The sequence below is a fragment of the Nothobranchius furzeri genome, chromosome 2 (genome assembly GCF_043380555.1).
Source record: "Nothobranchius furzeri strain GRZ-AD chromosome 2, NfurGRZ-RIMD1, whole genome shotgun sequence".
NCBI lineage: Eukaryota > Metazoa > Chordata > Actinopteri > Cyprinodontiformes > Nothobranchiidae > Nothobranchius > Nothobranchius furzeri.
Window position 1 is genome coordinate 62,325,071 of NC_091742.1, and position 26,562 is coordinate 62,351,632.

The window sequence follows — 26,562 nt, forward strand, 5'->3', positions numbered from 1 at the left end:
CATAGCACCAACCCGCCAAGTAATCTTCTGCTCCATCTGTACCTCATTCTTGAACAAGAGGTCAACTAACTAACTCCTCCACCTGGGGTAGGACCTTGTCTCTGATCCAGAGAAGGCATTCTGCCCTAATCCTGCTCAAGTCTATGGTCTTGCACATGGAGGTGCTGATTTTTGTCCCAGCCGATTCACACTTGGCTACAAACTGCTCCAGCAAAAGTCACTGATCACAGTCTGATGACCCCATCATCTGTAAAAAGCAGAGTCCTGATCCTTAGGCCACGAAAACAGGTTCCCTGATCACCTTGGCAGCACCTAGAAATCCTGTCTATACAAGGCTATTGAACAGAATCGGTGACAAAGGGCAGCCTTGGTGGTCCAACTCTCACTGGAAATGAGCCCGACTGGTAATACGTATGTACCAAGCTCTGACGCTGATTGCACAGGGGCCTAACAGCCTCTATAAAAGGGCCTGGTACCCCATAGTCCTAGACTACCCCCACCCCCCCCACCCCCACCCCCACCCCCCGCCCCCTTCCCCCACAGGGTTCCCCGAGGGACATGGCCAAACAAATCAAATCAAAATGTGTTTATGAAGTGCTGTTCACAAGTTAGGTGAACCTCCACCTACCCTCCAGGATGCTGCACAGAGTCTAAAGCTGGTCCCGTTCCACGGCCTGGACAAAAATCATATTGTTCCTCCTGATTCCAAAGTTCAGCTATCCAGAGGACCCTCCTTTTCAGAACCCCTGATTAGACCTTCCCAGGGAGGCGTAAGAGTGGGATCCCTCTGCAGTTGGAACACACTCATAAGACCCCCCTTTTTAAAGAGGGGGACCACCACACCAGTCTTCCAAGTCAGAGTATAGATACATTTCTTTAGATTATAGCGACATAGAAGTGGTGCAGAACAGCAGCGAAACATCACTAATTATAGTCTATGGAGTGTAACAAAGCAGCCGTGACGTGGCAGTTTTCAGATGCGTCCCAGAAGTGGCACGCAGCGCCGCTAAAGATAGGATCGGGTTTCATTTTTTCTGCGAGCCAATGCTGGGATGCATCAATTATCGTTAACATAGTGCTAAACAGGAAATCACACACTGTTTCAGTGTAAAATCCTAGGTAATTTTCTAAATAAAATTATTGCGGTGATGCAGTTTTATGAAGCTAAGATTGGGACAAAATTACAAATAACTTGTACCAAGTTTTGTAACGGTAACTTTCATTTTGTAACACATAACGTTTTTCTAACACATAATTCTCATTTTGTAACACGTTACTTTTGTTTTGTAACACGTAACTTTTGGTGGATAACATCAAACCTTCATTTTGTAACTTTCAGAAAAAAATCTATGTACAAGTTTCAGTCACAACTCTCAAAACACACTTCTCAGTCTACAGTTACAAACTCAAGTCTACGTGTACAAAGCATTTCTTCCCAATTCTAGCTTCCTTCCTAAAGATCCAATGAGAGGCTTCGTCTTATCAGTCAATCATGTGTTTTGGATATGAAAACCTGCTCTAATTCAAAATGTAGGTTCTTTATTTACATCAGTTTAATTTCTCTAAAATGTATTATGTAAGCAGGTAATCCAAGACAGGCTGATCAGACATAGTCTGTCATTGGTTCTTTGGGAAGGGAAGCTAGAATTTGGACAAAATGTTTTGTAACATGTAGATTTAAGTTTTGTAACTGTAGACTCAGGTGTGTGTTTTGAGAGTTGTGATTCAAAACTTTCTGCAAATTATAAAATGAAAGTTCCATGTCAAGTTCTGAAATTTACATGGCACTAAACAAAAGTTACAGGTTACAAAATGAAAATGACATGCTATCACACAAAAGTTACAGTTACAAAATGTGTTATAAATTACAACATTTGGTACAAGTTACTTGTAATGTTGTTCCAATCCTAGTTCCATACAGTTTCATATATATGAAGCTTACGTGTGACCTAACGGCTTATTTACTCCCAGTATCGTTCCAGAAGTGCAACGGTGTGTTTTTCATGGCTTTAATCCTGGCTGTGGAGAAGAGCATCACATCAAACAGCGATAACATGATTTCCTTCTTTTTGGTTTAATGGCAGATTGCATAAACAAACTGTAGCCTTTGATGTTTCGAGGGATGGTGTGATCTTGCGAGGAAGTTTTCAGAAGTCTCGAGGGATTTTGTGATCTTGCGAGTTGAGTGAGGATCACGGCAGAGAAGCCGCTTCGCTGCTGAGACTCTCTCAGTGTGTACTTGAGTGCAGCGATTGTCACGAGTAAACTGCTCCTCACCGCTGATGCTTTCAATGTGCAGCCAGGATAAGACTGTTTTCTTCTCTCACACCAATTCTACTTTGATTTTAACATATTTAATAATGGAAAACCAAATAAAATGCCTTCCTTTGATTTGGGCGTCTGACCATTTCCAAAGACGTGTTGCTTTGGTGCTCGGCACCACACGGAAGAGGATTAATGAAATTTTGATGAGGTTGCTTCGCAGAATCACCCAGCATGATTAGACTTAAATTGCAAAGGGCGAAGACAACATATTCACGATAATTGAGAATACCTAAGCACTCAGATGCTCAAGAATCCCTGATTTGCATATCTTGGTTTTTGATTTTTGATGAGCACCTCACAGAACTGAAAACGGGCTTAGTTTTAAGCTATACCCTCTGAAAGGTTGTCTTTGTTACCAGTCAAGTGTGTGACAAGAGTGCACAGAAAGAATGAATAAGATGGGAGACTTAAAATTTGTCGAGGCTCTCAGCGTTGGCAGATGAGACAGTAACATCCCTATATGGCTGCCAAACGCCTATATGACACCCACAGGCGCTGGCAGCTCGCTCAGTGAAACCTCCTGTTGCAACCGCACGCAGAAAAGAGCTTTATGCTCTGTTCATTAGGTAAATCATCATCTTGCCTCAAGTACTCCTTTCTTTTATCATAATTTGTGTTCTCTGAGTGATTTGGTGGGGGCCTACAAGTTAAGTCTTGGCATGTGGGTGTTTGGACAGGCACAGGTCACCAAATTTGCATAAAAATGTTTCTCGTTTTGTTTTTTTAAGGATTAATTTCCTTTACTAAGCTCTTTACAGTAAATTCCAAATGCAGATTTCAGATTTCATTTGTGTGCACATAGAGTGCATTTGCTCCGTAACTCAGATTAATTAAATAAACAAAATTAAATTGCATATTTAAATCTTGTTGCCCTGCTAGATTCACCAAGATGTTATCACTTGATGTCAATGTACAAAAACAGCAGAGGGAATAAAGCTCCATTTATCAACATATCTTTCCTATTAATCCAATGTTTCTGCTTGGCTTTTCTGGTGTAATTATCCGGATAACACATCCACCTCTTTCCACACTGTGTCTGCATTTGCTGCCAAGTGCTATTAGGGATGGAGATCATGTGGGTGCTTGTTTAATTTAGTTTTTTAATTAAACCGTGTGAACCCACGTGGATATATTGACCCAAATGATTTGGGAGGGGATTTCATTAGATTATGTTCTATTATATTTTATTTGTTCAGACACCAAAGAGGTTTGAGGAATATTAAGATCCCTTGGTTGGCTAACTTTTTCAGTTTCCACTTTTAAACCAACATAAAATATGTGTATTTATTTATTAGAGCTATAAAATTAGGAGTTGATTCAGCTTGGAAACTTTTTTCATCAGGTTGCAACACTTTAAGTTTCATTGAACATTTGTTTTATTCCTCTCAATGCTCCCTGTAGCCTATTATGATATCCATGGACTACATTGTCCCTTTTACCAGCTTATTAAGTTCACAGGCAAGGGTGCACATAACTTTATAAAAATGAGTTATGCATGTGAGTAACAGAAGGTGATGCTTGGTCCTCATGTGAAATATATAATACCAAAAAGTCGCTCAGAGGGGGGCCTGTCAGTTAGCCAAAATACGACGTTTGAGCTTTTGCAGTAGTGGTAGTCCACCTGTGACACGAGTTTGGAATGCACATTATTTTTACAATGCCAGAAGAGAAATAAGTTGAAGGAGACCCAAAAGACAAAGTAGTTCATTTTGAAGGAAGCCTATCATGCACCCGTCTTTTCCCGCATGTTAAATGCCCATGCACACATTACAGGTGGCTGATACACTGCCTTCGCTGTCTGGTTTAAAAAAACCACCAAAACACAAACATTTTAGCTCTTCTGTGGGGACACACTAGCGCTGCATTTTTCTACTAGCTCAATCCTCTTCTGCCGTGAATTGTGTGAGGTAATGGTGTTGTTTTTTGCCAAGAAATAAAGAATACTGATGTAGGGGAACTTGTTCATTAAAACAAAGCCAATGTTGTTCCATTTGAAATTCTCTATTTCAGGATGAATTTTAAAAGTAATATTTATTGTTTCATAAGGTTAAATCCGATCTTTTTCACAGATTCCGATTTTTTGAAAATCACGTGATTGGGCCTGATTTCCGATCACGTGATTGGATCGGAACATCCCTACACTTAGCACTTGTATTACCTTGTGCATAAAGCAATTCTGGACAAGTCACTACATTTCGTCGACTGAGTGCACACCCCCGAAGGAGCATTGGGTTGGGATTACAAGCCCAGGCCTCCAATGTCTGAAGTCCTACCTTGATGGCAGGAGTTTTTGTGTTTGGATGGAGGAGACTCCTTCCGCCTGGGAGAGACACCAATGGGGAGTCCCTCAGGGCTCTGTCATCAGACCCCTCTTGTTTGCCATCTATTTACTGCTACTGAGGCCTGTCGTTCATTGGCATAATGAGAATTTTCACTTTTATGCTGACGGTTACCAGATCAAGCTCCCTCTCTGTCTGGGGTAAGTGGATCTGTCTTTTCACCCCACAAGCACCTGTTGTCAAGAGGTCATCTGGAACCTGTTTTGTATGCTTTCACCTTTTCCTGTGTTGACTATTATAATGCTACATATGCTGGTTCGAACCCGGGCACAGTGACACGACTCCAACTAGTCCAGAACTTTCGACTCTTCCCTGCTCTTTGTCTATAGGGTCCTACAGGGCAGTGCTCCACTGTGTCTCATAGTAATGCTGTACAAGTATGCCCCCTTTCTGTCTCTCTGTTCAGTGAACCAGGAATTGTTGGTAGTCCCACTGTCTACTTAAGCTCAGGAAAATGTCTGGACTTACAACAGCTGCTTGCAATTCCCACTTAATAAATCACACCCTTCCTAGACATTTTAGCAGGTGATTTTGGTCACGTGTGGGTGAGGTAGAGGCATGGAATAACGTCTTTGAGTAGCACAAAACTATTGTAGTTCTGACTGCTGGGAGAGTGAAAGACATTTTTGGCACACACACACACACACACACACACACACACACACACACACACACACACACACACACACACACACACACACACACACACACACACACAAGTGGTTAGATCTGAAGGTGGAGGCAAAGAGGAAGATAGCAATTATCATTGCTATCGTCCAAAATGGCATTATAATGCTCAGGGATGACTGAGAATTCTAGATCTAGGGGCAACATTTTTTAAAAAAATATTAAATTAACCCAAAGGGGCTTGAACCCTCCCACTGTCCTAATGGGTGGGTTAGGGTTAGAGTGAGCACCACCTCACCTCTGCCACATGGACCTCAAGGGATAAAACATCAGTCCTGCTCAATGGTCAACCTTCCTCGCAGGGTCACCCATGAGGACAGTGGGAGGGTTAAGCAGGAAATGTCATATTATTTAACCATAACAACCTACCTATAGGTACCTAAGAGTGGTCAAAAGCTGCAGGTGTGCCAGGATTGCACACATTTGGTGGGTCCAGCTCATCCCATAGATCTAGTAGGACTACTGTAGAAAATGTAAATCATTTGATCAGCCAGTCATCACGAGCCAGCAGCTCGGCGCATCTCTGTCTGATCGCGGCTTCTGTGTGCTGCGCGGGCTGACGGCTTGTGGAGCTCTGGGATGGAAACCTTTCCACCCGTTTCTCCCCAGCGGCAGCTCTGCACATCTCAGATTGCAGCGGCGCTTGTCTGCTGTGCGGCTGCCAGCTTGTGGAGCTCTCGGAGACCTCTGTGTTCCACCCGGTTTTACCCAGCGGTCAGCCCGGCGTATCTGTGACTCAGAAGCTCTGGTGTTGTGCACAGTTAACTCCAGTTGTAGCTAGATTGCTACCTCCGTTAGCTTAGCTCCCACCTCCGCGTTAGCTTTGGGTTAGCTTGAGGTTAGCTTGTAGTATAGTTCGACCGGGTGTCGTCAGTTGATCCCAGCCTTACAGCCCCACCCTCAGCTCCACCTCTCTTCCCTTTTGTGGAATTGTCTGGGCTTGACGGAACCTGTGACACGGTCAAAATGGCGGTGGTGGCCACCTCCCATTTTAGCTCAAAAACTTATTATTGGAGCCTATGGAAACCCATTGTCCAATATGTATATGTCGATGGCGTCAACCCAGATTCAAAGCACTACACATGAGATCTTTACTTGTACATTTTGTGCAACCTGATGGACTAACTATGTTGGAGTTAAACCAATACAAAATGCCCACTATATCTATTTAACATTAAATATATATTAAATATAAATTGGCAATAGTGGCAGACAATGTTTCACAAAACATTCTCTGAGTGCTCACATGTTTTTGTTAAAACCAATTTCTCTAGATTATTATAGTTTATCTCAGACATGAAAGATGGTGAGCTTTTGTTTATAGTTTGTTTCTTATCATTAACTCATTCACTGCCAAGGATGACTTAAGTCATCATTTGCATTTTTTTACTGTGTGGGCATCGGAACAAGCCCCCGCACCAAGTAAACAAACATCTCAGCTCTGAAGCCGATCTTCATTCGCGTACGTCACATGATCAGGAAGCAGAAAATCCATGTGTTAGATCATTTTGGGCCGTTCCTGTAAAAAAAGGTGAGGCACGAACCGGAAAAGCGTCTGCCAATCACAATTCGACAACGGATTATGAAAGCTCTAAACGCGTGGATTCTTCCTGATGTAAGAGGTGAGTTTCCGCTTTGTTTTGGTTGTTTTGGCGTCGACATAATCCTAGCACGCAACATTCTGTGACTCTTAAAAAAACTGTAAAAATGGCGAGAAACACTGGCAGCGAAGGCCTTTAGCGATCAGGAAACGGCTGGCAGTGAATGAGTTAAATATGAAACACTAGCTTGATAGAAAACTATATCTCAAAGTAATAGAGCAGTTTCCTGCTCTTCCGCCCTACTGGTCCAGAGATTACTCTTACACTACACTGCACTTTTACTTCCAGGCTCCGCTATGATGCCCCAAGTGGAGGAGTTTAAGTATGTCGGGGTCTTGTTCACAAGTTCATTTCATTTCATTTTCATTTCATTTATTTATTTATAAAGCCCCTTCTGCGACCAATGCAGATGCCCAAGGTGCTGAACACAACACAATAAAAACATAAAACCATCCAAATAAAATATGGCCATCGTAAAACCAACATAAAAAAAAATTACGAGAGGAGAGTAAAAACAAAAAATGTAATCCTGAAAAAGATTGAGGCCAGGGCAATGAAACCAGGTAAAAATTGCTAATCCTGGAATGCCTTGACAAAAAAATGTGTGTTAAAGCGAGTCTTAAAAACCCCCAATGAGGGTGACTGATGCACCACCAAAGGCAACTGGTTCCAAAGTGCAGGTGCCAACACCGAGAACGCATGGTCCCCCCGTGGGGGAAAACTGGAGCGTGAGATCGACAGGTGGATTGGTGCTGCACCTGCAGTGATGCGGGTGTGTACCGGTCTGTCGTGGTGAAGAGAAAGCTGAGCCAGAAGGCGAAGCTCTCGATTTACCGGTCGATCTACGTTCCTACCCTCACCTATGGTCATGAGCTTTGGGTTGTGACGGAAAGAACGAGATCACTGATACAAGCGGCCGAAATGAGTTTTCTCCACAGGGTGGCTGGGCCCTCCCTTAGAGATAGGGTGAGAAGCTCTGTCATCTGGGAGGGGCTAGGAGTAGATTCGCTGCTCCTCCACATCAAGAGGAGCCAGTTGAGGTGACTCAGGCATCTGATTAGGATGCCTCCTGGACGCCTCCCTAGGGAGGTTTTCCGTGCACGTCCAACCAGGAGAAGATCTCGTTCTTTCGGTCACTACGCAAAGCTCATGACCACAGGTGAGGGTAGGAACGTAGATCGACCGGTAAATTGAGAGCTTCAACTTCTGATTCATCTCTCTCGTCACCACAACAGACCAGTACAACGCCCGCATCACTGCAGATGCAACACCAATCCGCCTATCGATCTAACGCTCCAGTTTTCCCTCACTGGTGAACAAGACCCCGAGACACTTAAACTCCACCACTTGGGGCAGGACATCATCCCTGACCTGAAGAAGGCATTCTACTCTTTTGCGAATCAAGACCATGGTCTCAGATTTAGAGGAGCTGATTCTCATCCCAGCTGAGATGTAGGCGGAGGGAGACTACCCTCTCATTCACTGGGGTAAACCCCAACGTACAGGCACCAAGATGGGGCGCAACTAGTATGCCCAGCCCTGCTCGGCGCCTCTCAGTGGGAGCAACTCCAGAGTGGTAGAAAGTCCAACCCCTCTCAAGGAAACTGGTTCCAGAGCCAGAGGCGAGAGGAGCCAGAGCCATCTAGTCAGAACCTCTCAACCTCACACACCAACTCAGGCTCCTTCCCCGCCAGAGGTGACATTCCATGTGCCAAGAGCCAGCTTCTGTAGCCGAGGATCAGACCGCCAAGGTCCCCACCCTCGACTACCACCCGTCACACACTGCACCCGACCCCTTTGGCCCCTCCCATGAGTGGTGAGCCCATGGGAAGGGGGACCCAAGTTTCTTCGTCGGGCTGTGCACGGCCAGGCTCCATGGGTGAAAGCCCGGCCACCAGGCGCTCGCCAACCATCGACATATAAATATTGGACAATGGGTTTCCATAGACTCCAACAACACATATTTGAAGATAAATGGGAGGTGGCCACCACCGCCATTTTGACCGTGTCACAGGTTCTGTCAAGCCCAGACAATTCCACAAATGGGAAGAGAGGTGGAGCTGAGGGTGGGGCTGTAAGGCTAGGATCAACTGACGATACCCGGTCGAACTAGCTACAAGCTAACCTGAAGCTAACCCAAAGCTAACGTGGAGGTGGGAGCTAAGCTAACGGAGGTAGCAACCTAGCTACAACCGGAGTTAACTGTGCACAACACCAGAGCTTCTGAGTCAGAGATACGCCGGGCTGACCGCTGGGTAAAACCGGGTGGAACACAGAGGTCTCCCGAGAGCTCCGCAAGCTGGCAGCTACACAGCAGGCAAGCGCCGCTGCAATCTGAGATGCGCAGAACTGTGGGGAGGGGTGAACCGGGTGGAAAACATCGATTTCCATCCAGAGCTCCACAAGCCGGCAGCCCGCGCAGCAGACAGAAGCCGCAATCAGACAGAGATGCGCCAAGCTGCGGGGAGGGGAGAAGCGGGTGGAAAACAGAGGTCCAACAACATGTTATTTTTCAACCCATTTTCTAAAGTGCAGCATTATGTTAAATGCACTGGGTTTTACCCTATTAAATTTAAATGTCATGGTTAAACAGTACATGTTAAAATCTAAGCTCAGCTCGGCAGTGACCTAAAATACATAAATATAATTTTACTTACTGAAAAAAAATGAAGTGGAGACTCCTTGGACGCTCTATTAGTGCAATTAATGCCACAGCAAGTCATTTTGTCCAACAATTGCACAAATAATATCCAAACAAGAATACACAAACACAGAGACTCAAAATCCCGGAACAGTTTCCAGGCCAGACAGAGGCTCTGCTGAGGCCTTTCCACGGAGCTAGCTCTGTGGTCACGTGGGTCTGATGCTCATTAATTATACAGAATTTTAGGCTTTTAATACACTTAAACAGAAGAGTGAGAAAAAAAATTCACCCCCCTCAGAGTTGTCATGAGTGTAAACTAGATAATTTAAACAAAAAACATGTTCTGGTACCAGGCTGTAAACATGTTTATTTCTGCTGTGAAATTGGTATTTTTAACATGGGAGTCAATGAGGATTTGCTCGCTTCTGACACCAGCCCCAGCGGATGAGGGTGGAACTGCAATTTATTTCATTTCTGGGTTTGCTTCAATTTTTCACTCGCATTGTTGGGGCTTGTCGCCAACGTGCCCACCCCCAGGCCTGTCTCCAGAGGGGGCCCCTGGTGTCCAGGGATGGGTACCTTTGACATTTGAATGGATTCGGTACTAATTCCCGGTACCTAGGAATCAATACCGTTACTTAACGGTCCCAATTTAAGATACTTTTGAGTGTTTAATATGTTAATTCTCTTTTATAACAAAATATATTTTTTCCTCAATATATAACCATATTTGATAAATATTACGATAAATAACATACAACTGTTTTATTTTAACATCGTCCTTGTAGTTTTATAAGCTGATAAATAAACTGAAGCAAACATCTTTACTGTGAACTAAATTTACTGTGTATCTTCTGTCATGATTTGGTGTAGGAGGATGTTTAGGACCCAAAATGCAGAGAACCAGATGAACCAGGCAGGAGGTAGATGATGAAAATAAATCCTTTATTTAGGAGTAATCCAAAGGCAGGGAGCCAAAAACCAAAAATCCAATAATCTAAACTGAGTAAATAAAAACACTAGAGGACTAGAGACACTGGAAACACTAGATGCTAGGAACAGGAACAAGACTGACAAGAACAACAAACAAACGTTAATGGACCGACACAAGACAGAGACAATACCGGGCTTAAATAGACTGGGAGACAAATTAAGGAAACAGGAAGCAGGTGTGTGGAGTGAGGGCTGGAGGGAAGGCAGGTGACACTAATCAGCTCAATGGGGAAAACAGAAACAGAGGAGGGCAAATGCCTAAACACAAAACTAAAAAACAATTACCTTAAGACAGAGGGAAGGACTCACACAAACTAGCTGGAGGAGGACATAGCACATACACCCACACACACTGAGCTGGGGACAACGAGGCTGGAGCTGACCTGTGAGGAAAGAGTAGAAAAGATAACATAAGACACTAAACTGACACGCAGAAAAAGGACACATGAGGGCGCCAAAGGGCTACAACATAAGACACATAACAGTGATGCAGACAAGGACACATGAGGGCGCTAAGAGAGCACAAGGGGGGAACCTGGAGTGGAGCACAAGAGGAGCTGGGGAACAAAGGGACACAAGAGGGAATCTAGAGAGGGATGGAGGACACCAGGAGGCACAAAAAAGGAAGGGGCTGACGCAGAAAATGACATCTTCATTCCTTTTGCCGTCCCTTTTCTTTGATTTTTCCTACTGGGAAGTTAGAATTTCCGAAAAGAAGGCGAACGCACCATTAGCTGATAACAATGGTGGCAATGGAAGCTAATTTATCAAGCTAACGTTATCTTAAACAGTTTATTTTGCTGCTGGAGCAGATTAAAACGATGATGCCTCACACTTAGATCGATGTCGCTGGTTTCATCTTCACCCAATCACCCGTCGCATTCAGTAAAGTGAAGCCAAACTTTAGAGCGCGTTCATGTTCTTCTAGTCGGAAATTCGGAGTTCCGAGGAGAAAGCGAACTCACCATTAGCGGAACGGAAGCTAACAAATCAAGCTAACGTTATCTTAAACATTTTATTTACCTACCGGAGCAGATTAAGATGAGGATGTCTCACTTAGATCGTTGTCGCTGGTTTCATCATCACCCAGTTACCCATCACATTTAGTGAAGTGGACCCAAGCTTTAGCGTGCTTTCTTTCTACCATGCTGCTCTGTTTACAACTTGCTCGCAGGGACCGATGACATTACGCTCTTGCGCATGAGCAGCTGTCTAGGCAAGTTCTCGTCATGAAGAACGGGTACCAAAACGAGGCACAGTTTCGAATGACGTGAATCGGTGCTCAGTCGGTACTATGGAATTCGGTCGGTACCTTAAAAAGTACCGAATTCGGTACCCATCTCTACTGGTGACCCATGTCCGGACGAGGGAAAACGGTTTCCTTTTATATAATTCATCATAAGAGGTCTTCGGGCTGCTCTTTGTCTGATGCCTCAACTAGGACCTGTTTGCCATGGGTGACCCTACCAGAGGCAGAAAGCCTCAGACAACTTAGCTCCTAGGATCACTGAGACACTCAAACCCCTCCACCACGGTAAGGTGGCAGCCCAGGGCGAGGTAAAACTACTTAGTGTTCATTTAAAATCTACTATACAGACTTTGTGAGTCAATCTTTCATACACACGGATACGACTGTGATCCCTTTTCCTGCCAGGACACATTAACAACCATTTGGCTGTGATTTCAGCTCATTTCCGTCAGATTTGATGGGAATGTTGCCTGAAAAATATTTGCTGGGTTTCCGACCTTTGCTAAAAAATGACCTTGTCACTTCTAATATTATAATGTGCCTCTGCGTTGAACATAGGAGGTGTAGTTAGGTGGATAATACTCACTCTGCTTGTAATTACAGATAAAAGAACATTAAGTTCGACAGATATGTAAGCTTCTTGATGAGGGTGCCCATTTCAATTAGAGAGCATTAAATGAAAAAAAAAAAAAACCTTATGGGAGTTTCTCACTGCCAGACCCGAGGAGAATTAATACACTGCATAGGGCCATTTACCAGGGAGTAATTACTCCCTAATTAGCCATTAGTTATTCGATTACCCTTTTATCAGTTAGTCATGGTCAAATGGCAGGAATAGTGGATAAGTCATCACCTTGCTTGGTAACAGATGTAATTAACACGCTGTATCTCCCTCCGAGGGAGTCGTCAGACATGTGTATCGAGGCAAAGTGAGAGTATCTGGCTTTACTTCCTGTTTGATCAGAATTAAAGATAAAGCTGGTGCTCCATTTATTCTTCCAGCAGGTATAAATTAAATTTCCCTGTCTGCTTTTGACGCGCCAGTTTGCATATTTAACTCTAAGTCTGTCCGCATAAACGTTCTGGTCAGTGAGGGAAATAAGCATTGTTAACAATTTGAATGGCGCCGTGGTCGGGGGGTAGAGAAGAAATCATAAAAATGTTTCCATCCTGCAGATGGCGAGATTAGATGCATATTGTTACCGACAGACCAGCCAAGAAGCAGGAATACTCCATGCCAAAACTGCTTCTACCATTTATTACACATAATTACATTCTTAAATAAAAACGATTCACTGAACAGTTCCTTGCATAGAGATATTACAATACCAATTTAAAAAAGGAATTATGAAACAAACCAGTAACAAAAATAAATCTCTCATTATTCCATAATAAAGAACATTATCGTACCCATACATCATAATATACAAATGATATATCTCAAACACTTTGTACAGTGAGAGAAAATCAGAACAGCGGGAAAAAGAAGACAGAGGAGAGATGGTGGTGGGGGGCGGAGGGGGAGAAGAGGGGGAGCCAGACAGACAGAGGAGAAAAGTTGAAAGGGATTATATATGAGAAAATAAAAGGAAGAAGGGGGTAGGGAAGAAGCAATGAGAGAAAGCTGGTAGAAAAGGGGAGGTGCGCTTGATTTAAAATTCAGACCTGGTGGAAACAGAGGTGGTGTGACACATAGTAATGCATATAGCCCCCCACCCACCCTCTCAAAAAGCAAAAGCTGCAGTCTTTAATGCTCACATGGTGGCGGGGGGGGTGGGGGTGGGGGGGATGGTGAACACACACAAGAAGAGAGCAGTTTGTGAGTGTGTGAATTGCATGAATCTGCCTGCATGTACTTTAATGGTTTTAGTGTTTATTTGGACATGTTTTTGTGGCCATTTTGAACTGTGTTAATGCATAAAAGTTGTAAATAATTACCATCCGACCCAATGCAGATAGCTTCCTGAACTTCCTCTGTTTGGAAAAATGCTCAAAATTGAAGTGTTTTGGGGCCTTTTTAAAACACGTTTACACTGTATATGTGAAGTCCCATGGTAAATCCAGATAATCCAGAAGGAATTTCACATTATGTATTCCAATATTCTGTAATTATAATTTAAGATGGCAGCTGGGTTAATCTGGAGAGTATTTAAAAAGTATTTTTGAATATGGTTTAAAAACAATGATTTAGTTCATGATGTCCTACTATAAGCCCCAGGAATTTAAACCAGTCTATGGTTTATAACTAAGATTAAATGTGTGCAAAACGTGTATAATCAACACATTTGCGGAGGTCTCTGGTAGGAATTGATGCCTCGCATGCCGTACTCAGGACAAAAAAAAAAACCCAGAAGCATAAGGATCAGAACAGACAAGACTGCTGCAGCAGAAAGTGGCAGCAGACCACAGAATTCGGAGTCTTATTCCCAGATATTTGGATATCTTGCCTCGGATTGCATAACAGCAACACAACTCGACCATTGACTTGCGACATGAATGTTTTATCTCCACAAACCACGAATGCCTAGAGGAGTTTTTGTCATGTGGTGGTATTGCTAATGCCAACTATTAGCTTCTACTAGTTGGGACGTTCTCCACTGATTCCTGGACGGTAAAAAAAAAGCAGCCTTCCCCGTCGTGAGTCAAGATGGGTGAGTCCATGAATGTTAAGTGACAATGTGATGTAGATCTGTGTATTAAAAATAGTTTTTGACATTCCACACCTTTAACAGATGGTAACAACAGGCTTCAAATGCTCATTCATTTTTAACCTCATTCTGTGGTTTGTGGTTAGCTTTCTGAGACGCTGCTTCCTGTCAAATGTCTGTTCTACCTAAATATCATAATTGGTTTGACTTTATGCATTAATTCTTTTAGCTATTTCAAAGGAAATGTATAAATACTCATAAACAATAATAAAAATAGAAATAAATAAATAATAAAATAAATATCTTTGAAAATTATTTACATTACATAATTATTCTGGCTGATTTATTTTAAAAAAATCGTTGCAGATTTAAACCCAAGAATCTTCAGAAATGCTCCGATTTGCAGATGATGGTGATATTTATGCGACACAGTTCCATATAAATACTGGTGCAACAAAAAACTGACCCTTGTGTAAAGTATTATAAAACATTGCATGAATCGCTGTGAAGTTTTTTAAGAAGGCGATCTAGGAAGCTATCTAGAAGGTGGTAAATATTAAAGGTTTTATACAGAAAGACACTTCAACATGGTTGAAACATCCTTTGAGTGTCTGAATGTGTGCATGTGCTATAAAAAAGGCTACTTTACAGACTTTGTGATCAGTGCACTATCACTGAGGATCATGGAGTGTAATGTACAAGCAAACAGGAAACATCAGAAATGCAAGTGATTTTCTTTTTTCTCCCCAAAAATTTAGAGTGCAAATACAAACAGACGAAGAAAACACACACAGGCACAGCAGAATGGACAATCGTTCATTAGGTTGACACAGAACTTAAACCACGCCCTCAGAAACCTTTCCAAGAAGACACATTCACATTTGAAATTTCCAGTTTTCCAGCTCCTGGCAGAAAGAGAGCAACTCGTTTATGTCAGCTCACAAGAGGAGCCAGAATGAATTTCAAATCGCCTTGTAATTGGGAGGAAATTTCCACGGCTAAGCTCTTTCAAGTTGAGTAAACGAACATGAACAACAACACATTTAGGGGTTTGTTCCAAAATCCCCACCTGTTCTTGATTGATAGGGAACATGAGTTTAAAAAAAAGTTCCCAACTCACATATACACACATATGTGCAGCAGATTCATTCAACAAAAGGAGTGTTCAGTGGAAATACTGAAACACACACACACACAAAGAGCTGCCATCAGTGATGGGTAGGTTTAAACCCCAAATGGTGAAATTGCAGTGTTTTTTTTTATTATTAATCTTCTCTGTAGAGTCAGAACAGTAAACCTTTATATCAACCATATTTCAGCGTAGCCAATATAACACGAGCAACTTCAGTCTGAATTTCTCATGAGAACTGTTAGACTCACTGAAATAGAACAGTACTTTGATGTATCCGTCTTTCTAAATTGATCTTTGTTTGCTTACATGTTCAATAAGCCAAGTTTCCTGAGAAAGATGTTGTCAATTTTATGGTTTTGAAAACAAGAAATAAGAATAAAAAACTGTTTGCATTTCAATGTAATTGGCTTGCATCAACCCTAAATGTAACGAAGGTTTTCCTAATTCTTAAGCTATTGGTTGAGGGAAACGTACTTACAGATGCTTTTCCCTAAAACTAGCCAATTGCATCTCATGGAGATTTGTGAGCCTAATTCAGGAAAATCAACGTTGAGTGAAAAGTATTTTTCCAAATCTTAAACATTTTAGATTTCGGAAAAGTTGGGTCAAGGGTAGGGTTTTTCCTATAACTGGTCATCTTCTTTTCCGACAGATTTTTGAGACTACCGCTAGCAGCACGCATCAAATTCAAATTGCTAACACTAGCATACAAAGTCCGAGATGGTACGGCTCCCATCTACCTGAATCCTCTTGCAAAGGCTTACGTCTCGGCTGCTCCGGTCATCACAGGATCGTCGGCTAGCAGTGCAAACACCACGCTCAGGACAATCCAGACTCTTCTCATGCATCGTTCCACAAATGTGGAAGGACCTACCAAGCACTACCAGAACAGGGGCTTCCTTTTCAATTTTCAAGAAACTCCTGAAGACCCTGCTCTTCAGAGAGCATCTTCTAAACTAGCACCCTCCCTGCACCCGTCCCCCTCTCTACTGTCCACTCCTTGTTCCCTCCTCTCCATGATTCATCATGCTACCTCACTGCCACCTACGACTGACTGGAAATTCTTTGTTGTTGTTATTGTTGTTGTTAGCCTCAAGGGCAACATGCCGATTATCACTTGTAAGTCGCTTTGGACAAAAGTGTCTGCTAAATGCATAAACATAAACAAATTCAAGGAGTCAGAATGACTTTTCCTAAAAGTCTTCATTATTTATTGGTATTTTTCCTTGAGGTCAATTGCTTGCACTAGTTCCACTGCGGGATGGGGCGGATCGCTGTTTTGTCCTGATTGTAAAACCGGTCCAAACAACTGACCTGGACCGCGCCATTTATGGGACATTCAAGGGCTCCTTCATAGGACAATGGGGGCGGTACGGCTAGGGCGATGCTGCTGGACAGAAGTACGTCACTACTTGCGACAGGCAAAACAAACCCCGGAGTTCACTTGTTTGTATTATCATTAGTTGTACACGGATGTAAGAAAATGCCAGCAAGGTTTGGTCAGCTTCATAGCTCCAAACAATCCTCACCAATGTTGGCGATAACATTCAGATGGATCAATAAGGAATTTTAATGTTTTTAAAGAAACCGAAGTATTTAAAAGATTAAGATTAAAAGCACCGGTTGGACACGACGATACACATTTAAATGTTACTTTGCCTGCCAATTGAGAGTCCAAACTGTGATTTAACCCTCCGGAGGCAGGCGTTGCAGATTTGCAACAGTTAAAACCTACCTACCTGGTTACTCCACATTCGTATTTCATGAGCATTTTTCAACTAGGACGTAGTTGTTCGTCCTTTTATCAAAACTAATTTTGAGCCTGAGAGGGTTAAACGCTCTCCTAGAATTGCAGACCCATGCCAATCCACACCGGCCAACGATGACCCGCCCCCAACCCCCTCAATGGAACCAAGCTTTAAATGAGTCTTGCTTTATTTGGAATGAATGAAAAGGCAAGATAAAGTAAACAGGCCTATAAGCCACACTTAAGTAGGTCTTTAAACAACTTTTAGTTTGCTGCTTATGTTCATATTGCATACTGGATCCTGTCCCAACATCCTTTAAAAATATTTACTCGTTCTGATTTATTTTATGGTATTTGATTTGGGATTTTATGGAACCTAGTTTCCCTGGCCACGGTCTGGTAACTTCAGCTTGTACACTGTTATATTCATTACTGTTCTGACTGGTGACTAGAGAGGAAACATAAAATTGAGTGAAAATATGGAAATTTTCACTTGGAGTCCATTCAAAATGGTTTCTCGTGATTGTTTTGAATCTCCCTTGTGAATGTTGTTCTCCGGCTGTTGCAACCCAGTGAAAACCTGGCTTTATTTCAGTGATCCCCTTAGAAGACTTTAGCTCAAAGTACTTCAAAAATGCCGAAATGTCAATCTTAGTTTCTCCAAATGATCGCAGCTGACCCGTGTCCAAGCTGCTTCTTTCACCTAAATTTAAGATGTCTAAGAACTCTTTTTTCTTTCTTCCAACTGACAGAAATCGGGTCACACAAGATAAAAGTTAATTCCAGTTTTAGTGGAGTGAATATATGCCTCCCTTTGTGTGTGTGTGTGTGAGTGTGTGTGTGTGTGTGGGTTTCACTCTGCTGCAGTTACATAAGCTGATGGGGCAGTTATCGTTGCTGACTGAGCAGAACCATCCTCCCCTAACCCATTTTAGCCACCCACTGGAAAGCTGCACCCAAGCTGGTTGCAAGAGTGTCAGTAAAATGTCAAAAGCTACCAGCTGTGACCAGCCAATTGTTCCAAGTCGGGTCTTTGTTTTCTTTTGATGTGAGAACGAGGAACACAAACGGGGACTAGGATGATCTTGCCAACCATTTTCAAGCGGTTTAACGGGTGTAGCAGAAATGTTCAGGCTTTCAACAGATACATTCACATTGATTACTCTGACAACTGATTGAACGTGTCTTCATGTGAGACCTTCCAGAAGTCCGACATACATGCTGGTCAGGGAGTCTCCAGAAGGGTTTGTGGTTGTGCATAGAGCCAGATTCGTTGAGCTTTAGAATGCTTTCCTTTTTCTGAACTCGCACTGGAGAGCTTCTTAATCGGAAGAATTCTGCAGGAATGTGTGCTGCGGGAGGAAATTCCTCAGTCCGGCTGCTAGTTTGGTGCCAATCACTCTTTAAAAGACCAAAGAGATCATTTCAGACAAGCAGACATTATGACTATTTTTTTTGGCTGCATCCATTTCTGGGGAGTTCTTCAAAGTCGTCTTATTTTTTTCCTTCTAACAAATAGGAGAATCTTCTTAGAAACAATAGAACCTTTAAATACATAGAGTTCTTGTTCAATGTGCTATTACCGTCAACTCGCTGCTTCAGCTTGTGCGTGTGGTTGTCCATTTCACGAGTCCCAAAGCGCCTTGAGACAGTCAGACATACTTTTTTTACAAAACAAATAAACCAAAGTTGGAAAGAGTCAATTGTGCAACCTTTTCCCGACAACCCAGAGCAGCTAAGATCCCAGAGAGGAATAAAAACACTCTTTAAAAGCTGGCTTGCGTCTCTGCGGACTCTCAGCTCCCAGAGTAGATTAGTTTGTCTCAGTCAGTGATGATCACAAAGTAAGCCAGCCCTCTGGATGACCTCAATCTTCATAGAACATCAGTGCAACGCATCTACAAGTCTTTGAGAAATCCAATCTAACACTCGATTCAAGCTAATGCGCCAATGCCATCAAAACAGAAGGATTTATAAGTGGATCCAATTGGCAGATGTGACACAGGTCGAATGACAAGCTGTCAAATTATCGTTCGTCCAGCGTGTTGGATAATAAACCCTTGGGTGATTTGGAAAGGCAGGGTTGGAGGAGCAAAAAATAAAAAGTGGTCTACTGTTGGCGATCGTCTCAAGAAGAGGAAACATTTGTTTTTTGTACACAAACTGACTGTACAACTGGTCCAGTTTGGCGTTGGGAACAACATCGAAGAGATATGATAAAAGAAAAGAGCTGCCGATGATGAGCAGGTATTACACCCCTGCCCATACGAACTGGGCGTGACGGAGCATACGTCATCCACGACTGTCACTGTGGAGGTATGAACCTGTTTGTTTCTGTCTGTGTGCATTCCCTGTCCCCAACCCAAACTGGCTGTGTTTCCCCAATTCCATCAAACTGTCTCTCTCCAAGTTTTCTCAAGTCGAAGCTTCATCTCCTTTTTCCACTCCACCACCGTCTACTTCCCCTCTCTTCCTCTCCCGCTGACCCCTCTCGGATTCCTCAGATGTGCCTCTTCATGTGCAGCGCCAAGTGATCCGACCGCGAGAAACACCTGCAGCCAAGCACAGAGAGAAACAGAGAACAGCTTGTTAGCTCCATGCAAGAGGAAGGAGTTTGTTTTGTCGATTGAGCCAAATGTTGCTGTTAGCTAGTGAGTGCTGAGCCACTAATGCACATGTAATTAGTATATGTGTAACTAATTCATAATCAGCATTTTCAGCAGAACTCCTAATGACTTCAGCTGTGCCGTGAATAACTAGAGAGCCTGCAGACGGATCTGTTGAAACAGTGTGTGTGTGTGTGTGTGTGTGTGTGTGGGGGGGGGGGTGGTGGTGAAGATGTGCCGTTAAACGGCGGCTAAATTAGGGAAATCAAAGCCACTCATGTAAAATCAGCCTTGTTGAAATTCTGGGGCGTTGCTGTAATGGGAAAAAAATCACAACAAAAGGGCTTTCGTGAATTTTACAGTGTGAGTGGTTTGCAAAAGCGTTTGTTAAAAGTTCATAAAGACTTTCTGCACATACAGGTGCAGCCATTATCGAACCTTTTTTTTCCCAACAGGGCTGCTGCGAGCTTGCAGAATAAAAAGCTAACACTCCTGGGAGATGCTTTTTCCAAAATATAACATGTTGCTTTCTAAGAGATAATCAGGGCGTGCACATTCTGGTAATTAGTGTGCACAAAATCTTTGAGAATGGGAGCATAATAAGATGGATAATGAGTAATTTTTTGCTTTTGACTGCTATTTTCTGAAGCAAGACTGCAGTTCATTAAATAAAATCAGCCAAAATACAGAATAATGTTTGCCCTACAAATACCTACAAATTACATTTACCATATAAATCCTTTAGATTATAATTGCACTGGAAAAGTCTGACACTTTTGCTACGGTCATGTATGAAGTCAACGTAAAAGAAATCGGAACAGAGTGTTTTCAATTTACTTACATTTTATTTGAAATTTGGTTGCCAAACTCAATTAAAGCTATCTGACATTTCTTTCGCTTTGAGAACGAGACCCTGAGACTCATCCAAGAATATCGAGAATGGTCACAAATACTTTAAGATGTTCTGGAAACTCAGACGCAAATGTCACTTGCCCGCTGTCAGAGCTTCTGTTGTGTGTGACTATTTTCCAGAGGTGTGGACTCGAGTCACATGGCTTGGACTCGAGTCAGACTCAAATCATTATTTTAATGACTTCTGACTTGACTTGATAAAATCTATTAAGATTTACGACTTGACTCGGACTTGAACGCCAATGACATGTGACTTGACTCGACTTGCATCTGTTGACTTGATGATGAGTTGAGCACATTTGATATTTTAGCACAAAAGTGGCACGACATGGACAAAAATCATAAATCATTCTTGGTTCTGGGTTTGATCTTGTACGGCTACATGCAGCAGCACTTTGTTTAGAATCAGTTTCAATTGCACTTCCTGTTTGTTTGAGCAAATAAACAAAGCTTTAAGAAGCTTTTATTCTGGAATTTATTTATTATCATTGTCATCAAATTGAAGCTGGACAGATGAATTGATTATGACTTGAAAATTCTAAGTTAAGAACATGGACTTGACCTGGACTTCCACATCATTGACTTTAGACTCGACTTGGATTTGGTAGTCTTTGACTTGGACTTGACTTGAGACTTGACTGGAAATACTTGTGATTTACTTGTGACTTGCAAAGCAGTGACTTGGTCACACCTCTGCTATTTTCCATTCTGGCCACGAGCCAGGTGTAACAAAATTATGAATAAAGTTAGGATAAAGTGTGAACAACGTTAGGCAAAATTAGGTCATTTTGTGACTTTCTTGGGAATGTATTCATTTATTTGCAGTTTCAACAAATGTAAAAGTTAGTCTACCAATGAATTCAGTGTCATTCTGAGAAAAAAGCTACATATTTTCTCAAAAGCTTGTGTTTCCAGTGAAATGCCTGAGCCTGCGATTCTTGCATTTTCTGGCAATAAGAAACAAAATTGAGACAGGTTCCAGACAAGTCACAACTCCATTTGGAGACAAATTTGTGACTCCTGCAAGAATATTTTGAGACATTTTGGAAACTCTTTTGTAAATGCAGGTGCAATTTATCGCCGTCTCCGTACAATGAAATACTGTCTTTCATCATGTTGCAAAATTGTATCCACACTTGATTGATATTTTTTGTTAGTCTGATACAAAATGTACAAAATGATCACCAATTCACACTCATGCACTCAGCATGTATCACTCTTGAATTACTCTCCCTACAAACCAGGGCAAAACGTGCAATTTTGGAAGCCTTCTGCCTATGCATTGTTAATCCTATTATAGGTATGTTGGCTTTTTGTTCTAAAAGTTGGCCCAATACATAGCCCTGAAACATGAATTAAAGCTGCTATAGCAAATCACCAAACAAGCTATGTTTTGAACCAAACACGCTCACCGGACACACACCCCTCCCTTGGGTATCTTCCCTGATACGCTTCTGCCGGAACCAAAAACCTACATTGCCAGAGACCAGTCTAAAATCTAGACCGTCATTTGCTGAATCAAAATTATTTTTCTTTGCATGTCGGTCTAGCAATGCGCCGTTGGAACCTCCATAGCATGGCCACTATTGCGGCTGGCCAAGCACGGTGCTTTTTAAAGACATTTTCGTCTCCTTTCCTGCTTTTTCCACGGTGCAATAGCGGACTGCCCTGTTGACTGACATTAGTAGCGGTACAATCACAGCGCTCTATTGGTTTGGTAGGCCAATCACAGCTCTCGTTGTTGGGAAGGATGTTACTGAAAAAACAAAGATGGTGATGGTTTTGGACTATTTAGTCTTGAGCTTTTCTTTGAGTCAAGAGCAGATAGAGGTACTTTAGTTAATTAAGAAACAGGATGTACTTGCGTCTTATCGGACTGAGGATGGTGGACTGCCTCGTTGACGGACATTTGTAGCAGTGAGTACGTCACGATGTTTGTTATTCAATTCAATTCAATTCAGTTCAGTTCAATTCAATTTTATTTATATAGCACCAATTAATGACAAGAGTCGTCTCAAGGCACTTCACATAATAAACATTCCAATTCTGGTCAGTTCATTAAGCCAATCAGAAATAATGTTTCCTATATAAGGAACCCAGCAGGTTGCATCAACTCACTGACTAGTGTCAAGAGTCTTTACAGCAATCCTCATACTAAGCAAGCATATAGCGACAGTGGACAGGAAAACTCCCTTTTAACAGGAAGAAACCTCCAGAGAATCCTGGCTCAGTATAAGCAGCCATCCACCATGACTCACTGGGGATCGAGAAGACAGAGCAGACACACACACACACACACACACACACACACACACACACACACACACACACACACACACACACACACACACACACACACACACACACACACACACACACACACACACACACACACACACACACACACACACACACACACACACACACACACACACACACACACACACCAAGCAATGTGTCTATGGTTACATTGTGATTTCTTAGTAAATATTCTATTTGGCGAGAGATAAACTTTAATGTATTTATTCTAGTGGATCTATAATTAAACGGGTAAACTAGCAGTAGCACATCCAACGTCAAGGAAAACAAAAAGTTATTATCAGGAGAGGGAGAATGTTTAAGTGGTTAGCAGCAGTGTGCTAGACGATGGCCCCCTCCATGAGACCACCACACTTCAGCAGAACACCATTTTAGCTTCTTCTTGGGAGAAAAACACTTAAAGAAAAAATAAAGTTAACAGCTGAAATAGCAAGAAATAATAGTTAAAGAGCAGATTGTAGAAGAAAGTAGTAGAGTGTGAAAAGTGGTCAGTGTATCCTCCAGCAGTCTAAGCCTATAGCAGCATAACTTTAGAGATAACTCTGGATAGCCTAGCCTTTTATCCAATAGCACGTGGAGACAGTTTGAAAGACAGCCATAGAAACTCCACCCCCAACCTCCCATGACTGAGCCATCAAAGGACCGTGGCCAGATATAGTCACTGGTAATGAGTGGGTCGTCCTTTAGCTCCTCTGGTAGTTTGTCCTAAAGTTGAAGTGGTAGCAGCTGGCTGGTTCTCCTTCTCTGGTAATATTGATGTGTTCTGTTGCAAAATACACGAGGACGTAATAAATGGAGGACCCAGGGAAGTGCAGAGGTGTGGCCAATTGGTGAGACCGACAACCAGATGGTTGTTTTTGGGTTAGGGTTAGACAAATGCAAATCTCCACAACATATTTATATCTATACTATCTTAGAACGTTGTTAAGAGGCATGAAAAACATGTTTTACCCTCATTTGTTTTCCAGATTTGCTATAGCGGCTTTAAGATACATACAGCATGCTCAATGAAAGGATGCAGCAATAATCTGGAAAAGCAAACTGAAAAAGACTTTTATGTAACAGTTTTATTACTGGGGCTAAATAAGTGTCTGTAATTAATCATCAGCATCTGTGTAGGTAGTGTGATATATGACCAACTGCCCAGGATTGGTTTTGTATACATTTGTAATTGTCTGTATTTACATAGTTCAGAGAACTGGAAAGGCAAAGTAGCCAAAGCAAAAGGAAGTCAGCAGCTATGAAATGATACCGACTTGAAGTGAAAAAAAAAGTGACATGACTGAATAAAATCTTCACTTAATTAAATTTGATGAGTTTCAAGTATCTTTTGTATCCTCTAACAGTTGATAGCGTCTGAGACCAGACGAGCCGCCAGTCGTCTGTCTTACTGTCACACCTATATGTGTGAGTGTCAAACACACAAAAACATACATGCAAGATGAATGAACTGCTGAGACTTTCACCGACACACAGTGTGTGTGTGTGTGTGCGTGTGTGTGTGTGCTAAGTGAGACAGATGGCAATGTATGAGTCACGACTCGGGGGCACTACACCAGCTGGCACACCGTCTCCTCCTCCCTATCCTCAATCTTTCACCCCGACTTTTCTGACTCCCCCTCTTCCTTCATCTCAGCGGGGGTGCTTGTGTCAGGGCTGGAGGGGCTCTGACACATGACAGAGGTGAGTCTGAATTAGGGTTAGGGGATCTGCCCAGGGGGGGGGGGGGGGGGGGGGGGGTCTGGCAGCAGAGGGAGATGGGAACCCAGAGGGGGGAGGGATACTGTATTTACAGTCCGCCCAGCTGAGACCTGATGAAACCGGTTGTTCATTAACACACGTCGACATTAAGGCCTGATACCACCGGTGAAAAGAGGTTTCTTTTTGTCCTTTTTATAATGGAGCCATGCATGATTCAAGAGGTCACGCATTCAATAACTCGTTCCATTGTATTCCATTTCCACACTGTCATTGCACTTTAAAGCACATTTACAGTAAATCGTTTTTGCCATTTTGACAAATTGAGGACATCTTTGTTAATTTGCAGTTACATGAATAACTTAAAACCGTTGCATATGAATTGTGCATTAGACAAAAATGAAAGATCAAATCTGACTAAAAGAAGTAGGCTTCAAAAATATTTTAATTAAAAATTTGTGCAATTTAAAGTGAAAATAAAAACAAATAAAATACATTTAGAATTACGAGTTATTTCTTGTCAGGAATTTTAATGAAACTAAAATTTTTAAATTAACAAAACGACCCTGACTCCATGGGCCCCACATCACACCTAACCCTAACCAGAACCGCACTACCCAGCATGCCCCACACCGGGCTTCCGACTCTCTACTCAGTCAACGTTCCAGGTTTTACCAGGACTTGTCCGGAGCTTATCTGACCATCCAGTCTCTTGCTGAGACCAGCCAGTCTGCCTAATCAACCTGCTGACTTCCTGTAAATCTTCTCCTGTCATGTCCCGCTGAGTTCCACCAGTCGATCTGATAGGATTCATTGTAGGTAGTAAAAATGCTTTTATGGATGGAATGAACACTAACATAAATGTCCAATCAGACATTAAAATGGCCGTGCTAAATCGAGGTAGACCATTTAAAATACTTTCTGGGCCTTCCTCATGAAAGCAAACACATCATAATCATCATCATCATCATCTGTAATCCATCAGTTTCCAAAGACTCTGCCTTAGATTTTACTGCTTTAAAAATTATAGTAAGATATGTACACATACTGAGTCTTGCTACTTGTTGGACACATTACAGATAAAGGCATGTCTTTAAACTGCCTTTGAGATTAACTTATGCTGAAGAGAATCAGCTCCTCTAAATCTGAGACCATGGTCTTGATTCGGAAAAGGGTAGAATGCCTTCTCCGGGTCAGGGATGAGGTCCTGCCCCAAGTGGAGGAGTTAAAGTATCTCGGGGTCTTGTTCACGAGTGAGGGAAAACTGGAGTGTGAGATTGATAGACGGATTGGTGCTGCATCTGCAGTGATGCAGGTGTTGTACCGGTCTGTCGTGGTGAAGAGAGAGCTGAGTCGGAAGGTGAAGCTCTTGATTTACTGGTCGATCTACGTTCCTACCTTCACCTGTGGTCATGAGCTTTGGGTAGTGACCGAAAGAACGAGATCACGGATACAGTGGCCAAAATGAGTTTGCACCGCAGGTTGTCTGGACTCCCCCTTAGAGATAGGGTGAGGTGGCTCGGGCATCTGGTCAGGATGCCTCCTGGACGCCTCCCTGGTGAGGTTTTCCAGGCACGTCCAACCAGGAGGACGACCCAGGACACGCTGAAGGGAATACCTGAAGGTGATTTAGTTTAACTTGCCAGTAAGTAAGAATTGAGT

General features: G+C 42.5%; 1 protein-coding gene across 1 annotated transcript in view; it reads right to left on the reverse strand.

Annotated features, from left to right (window-relative positions):
* Positions 1-19,645: 19,645 nt before the first annotated feature.
* The window catches only part of klf7a (Kruppel like factor 7a), a 76,217-nt gene continuing 69,300 nt past the window's right edge, over positions 19,646-26,562 (reverse strand). The window contains exon 4 of the mRNA XM_015946694.3: positions 19,646-19,917. Within this exon, the coding sequence (XP_015802180.3) occupies positions 19,866-19,917 (52 nt within the window). The 3' untranslated portion in view covers positions 19,646-19,865. The remainder of the gene's footprint in view (positions 19,918-26,562) is intronic.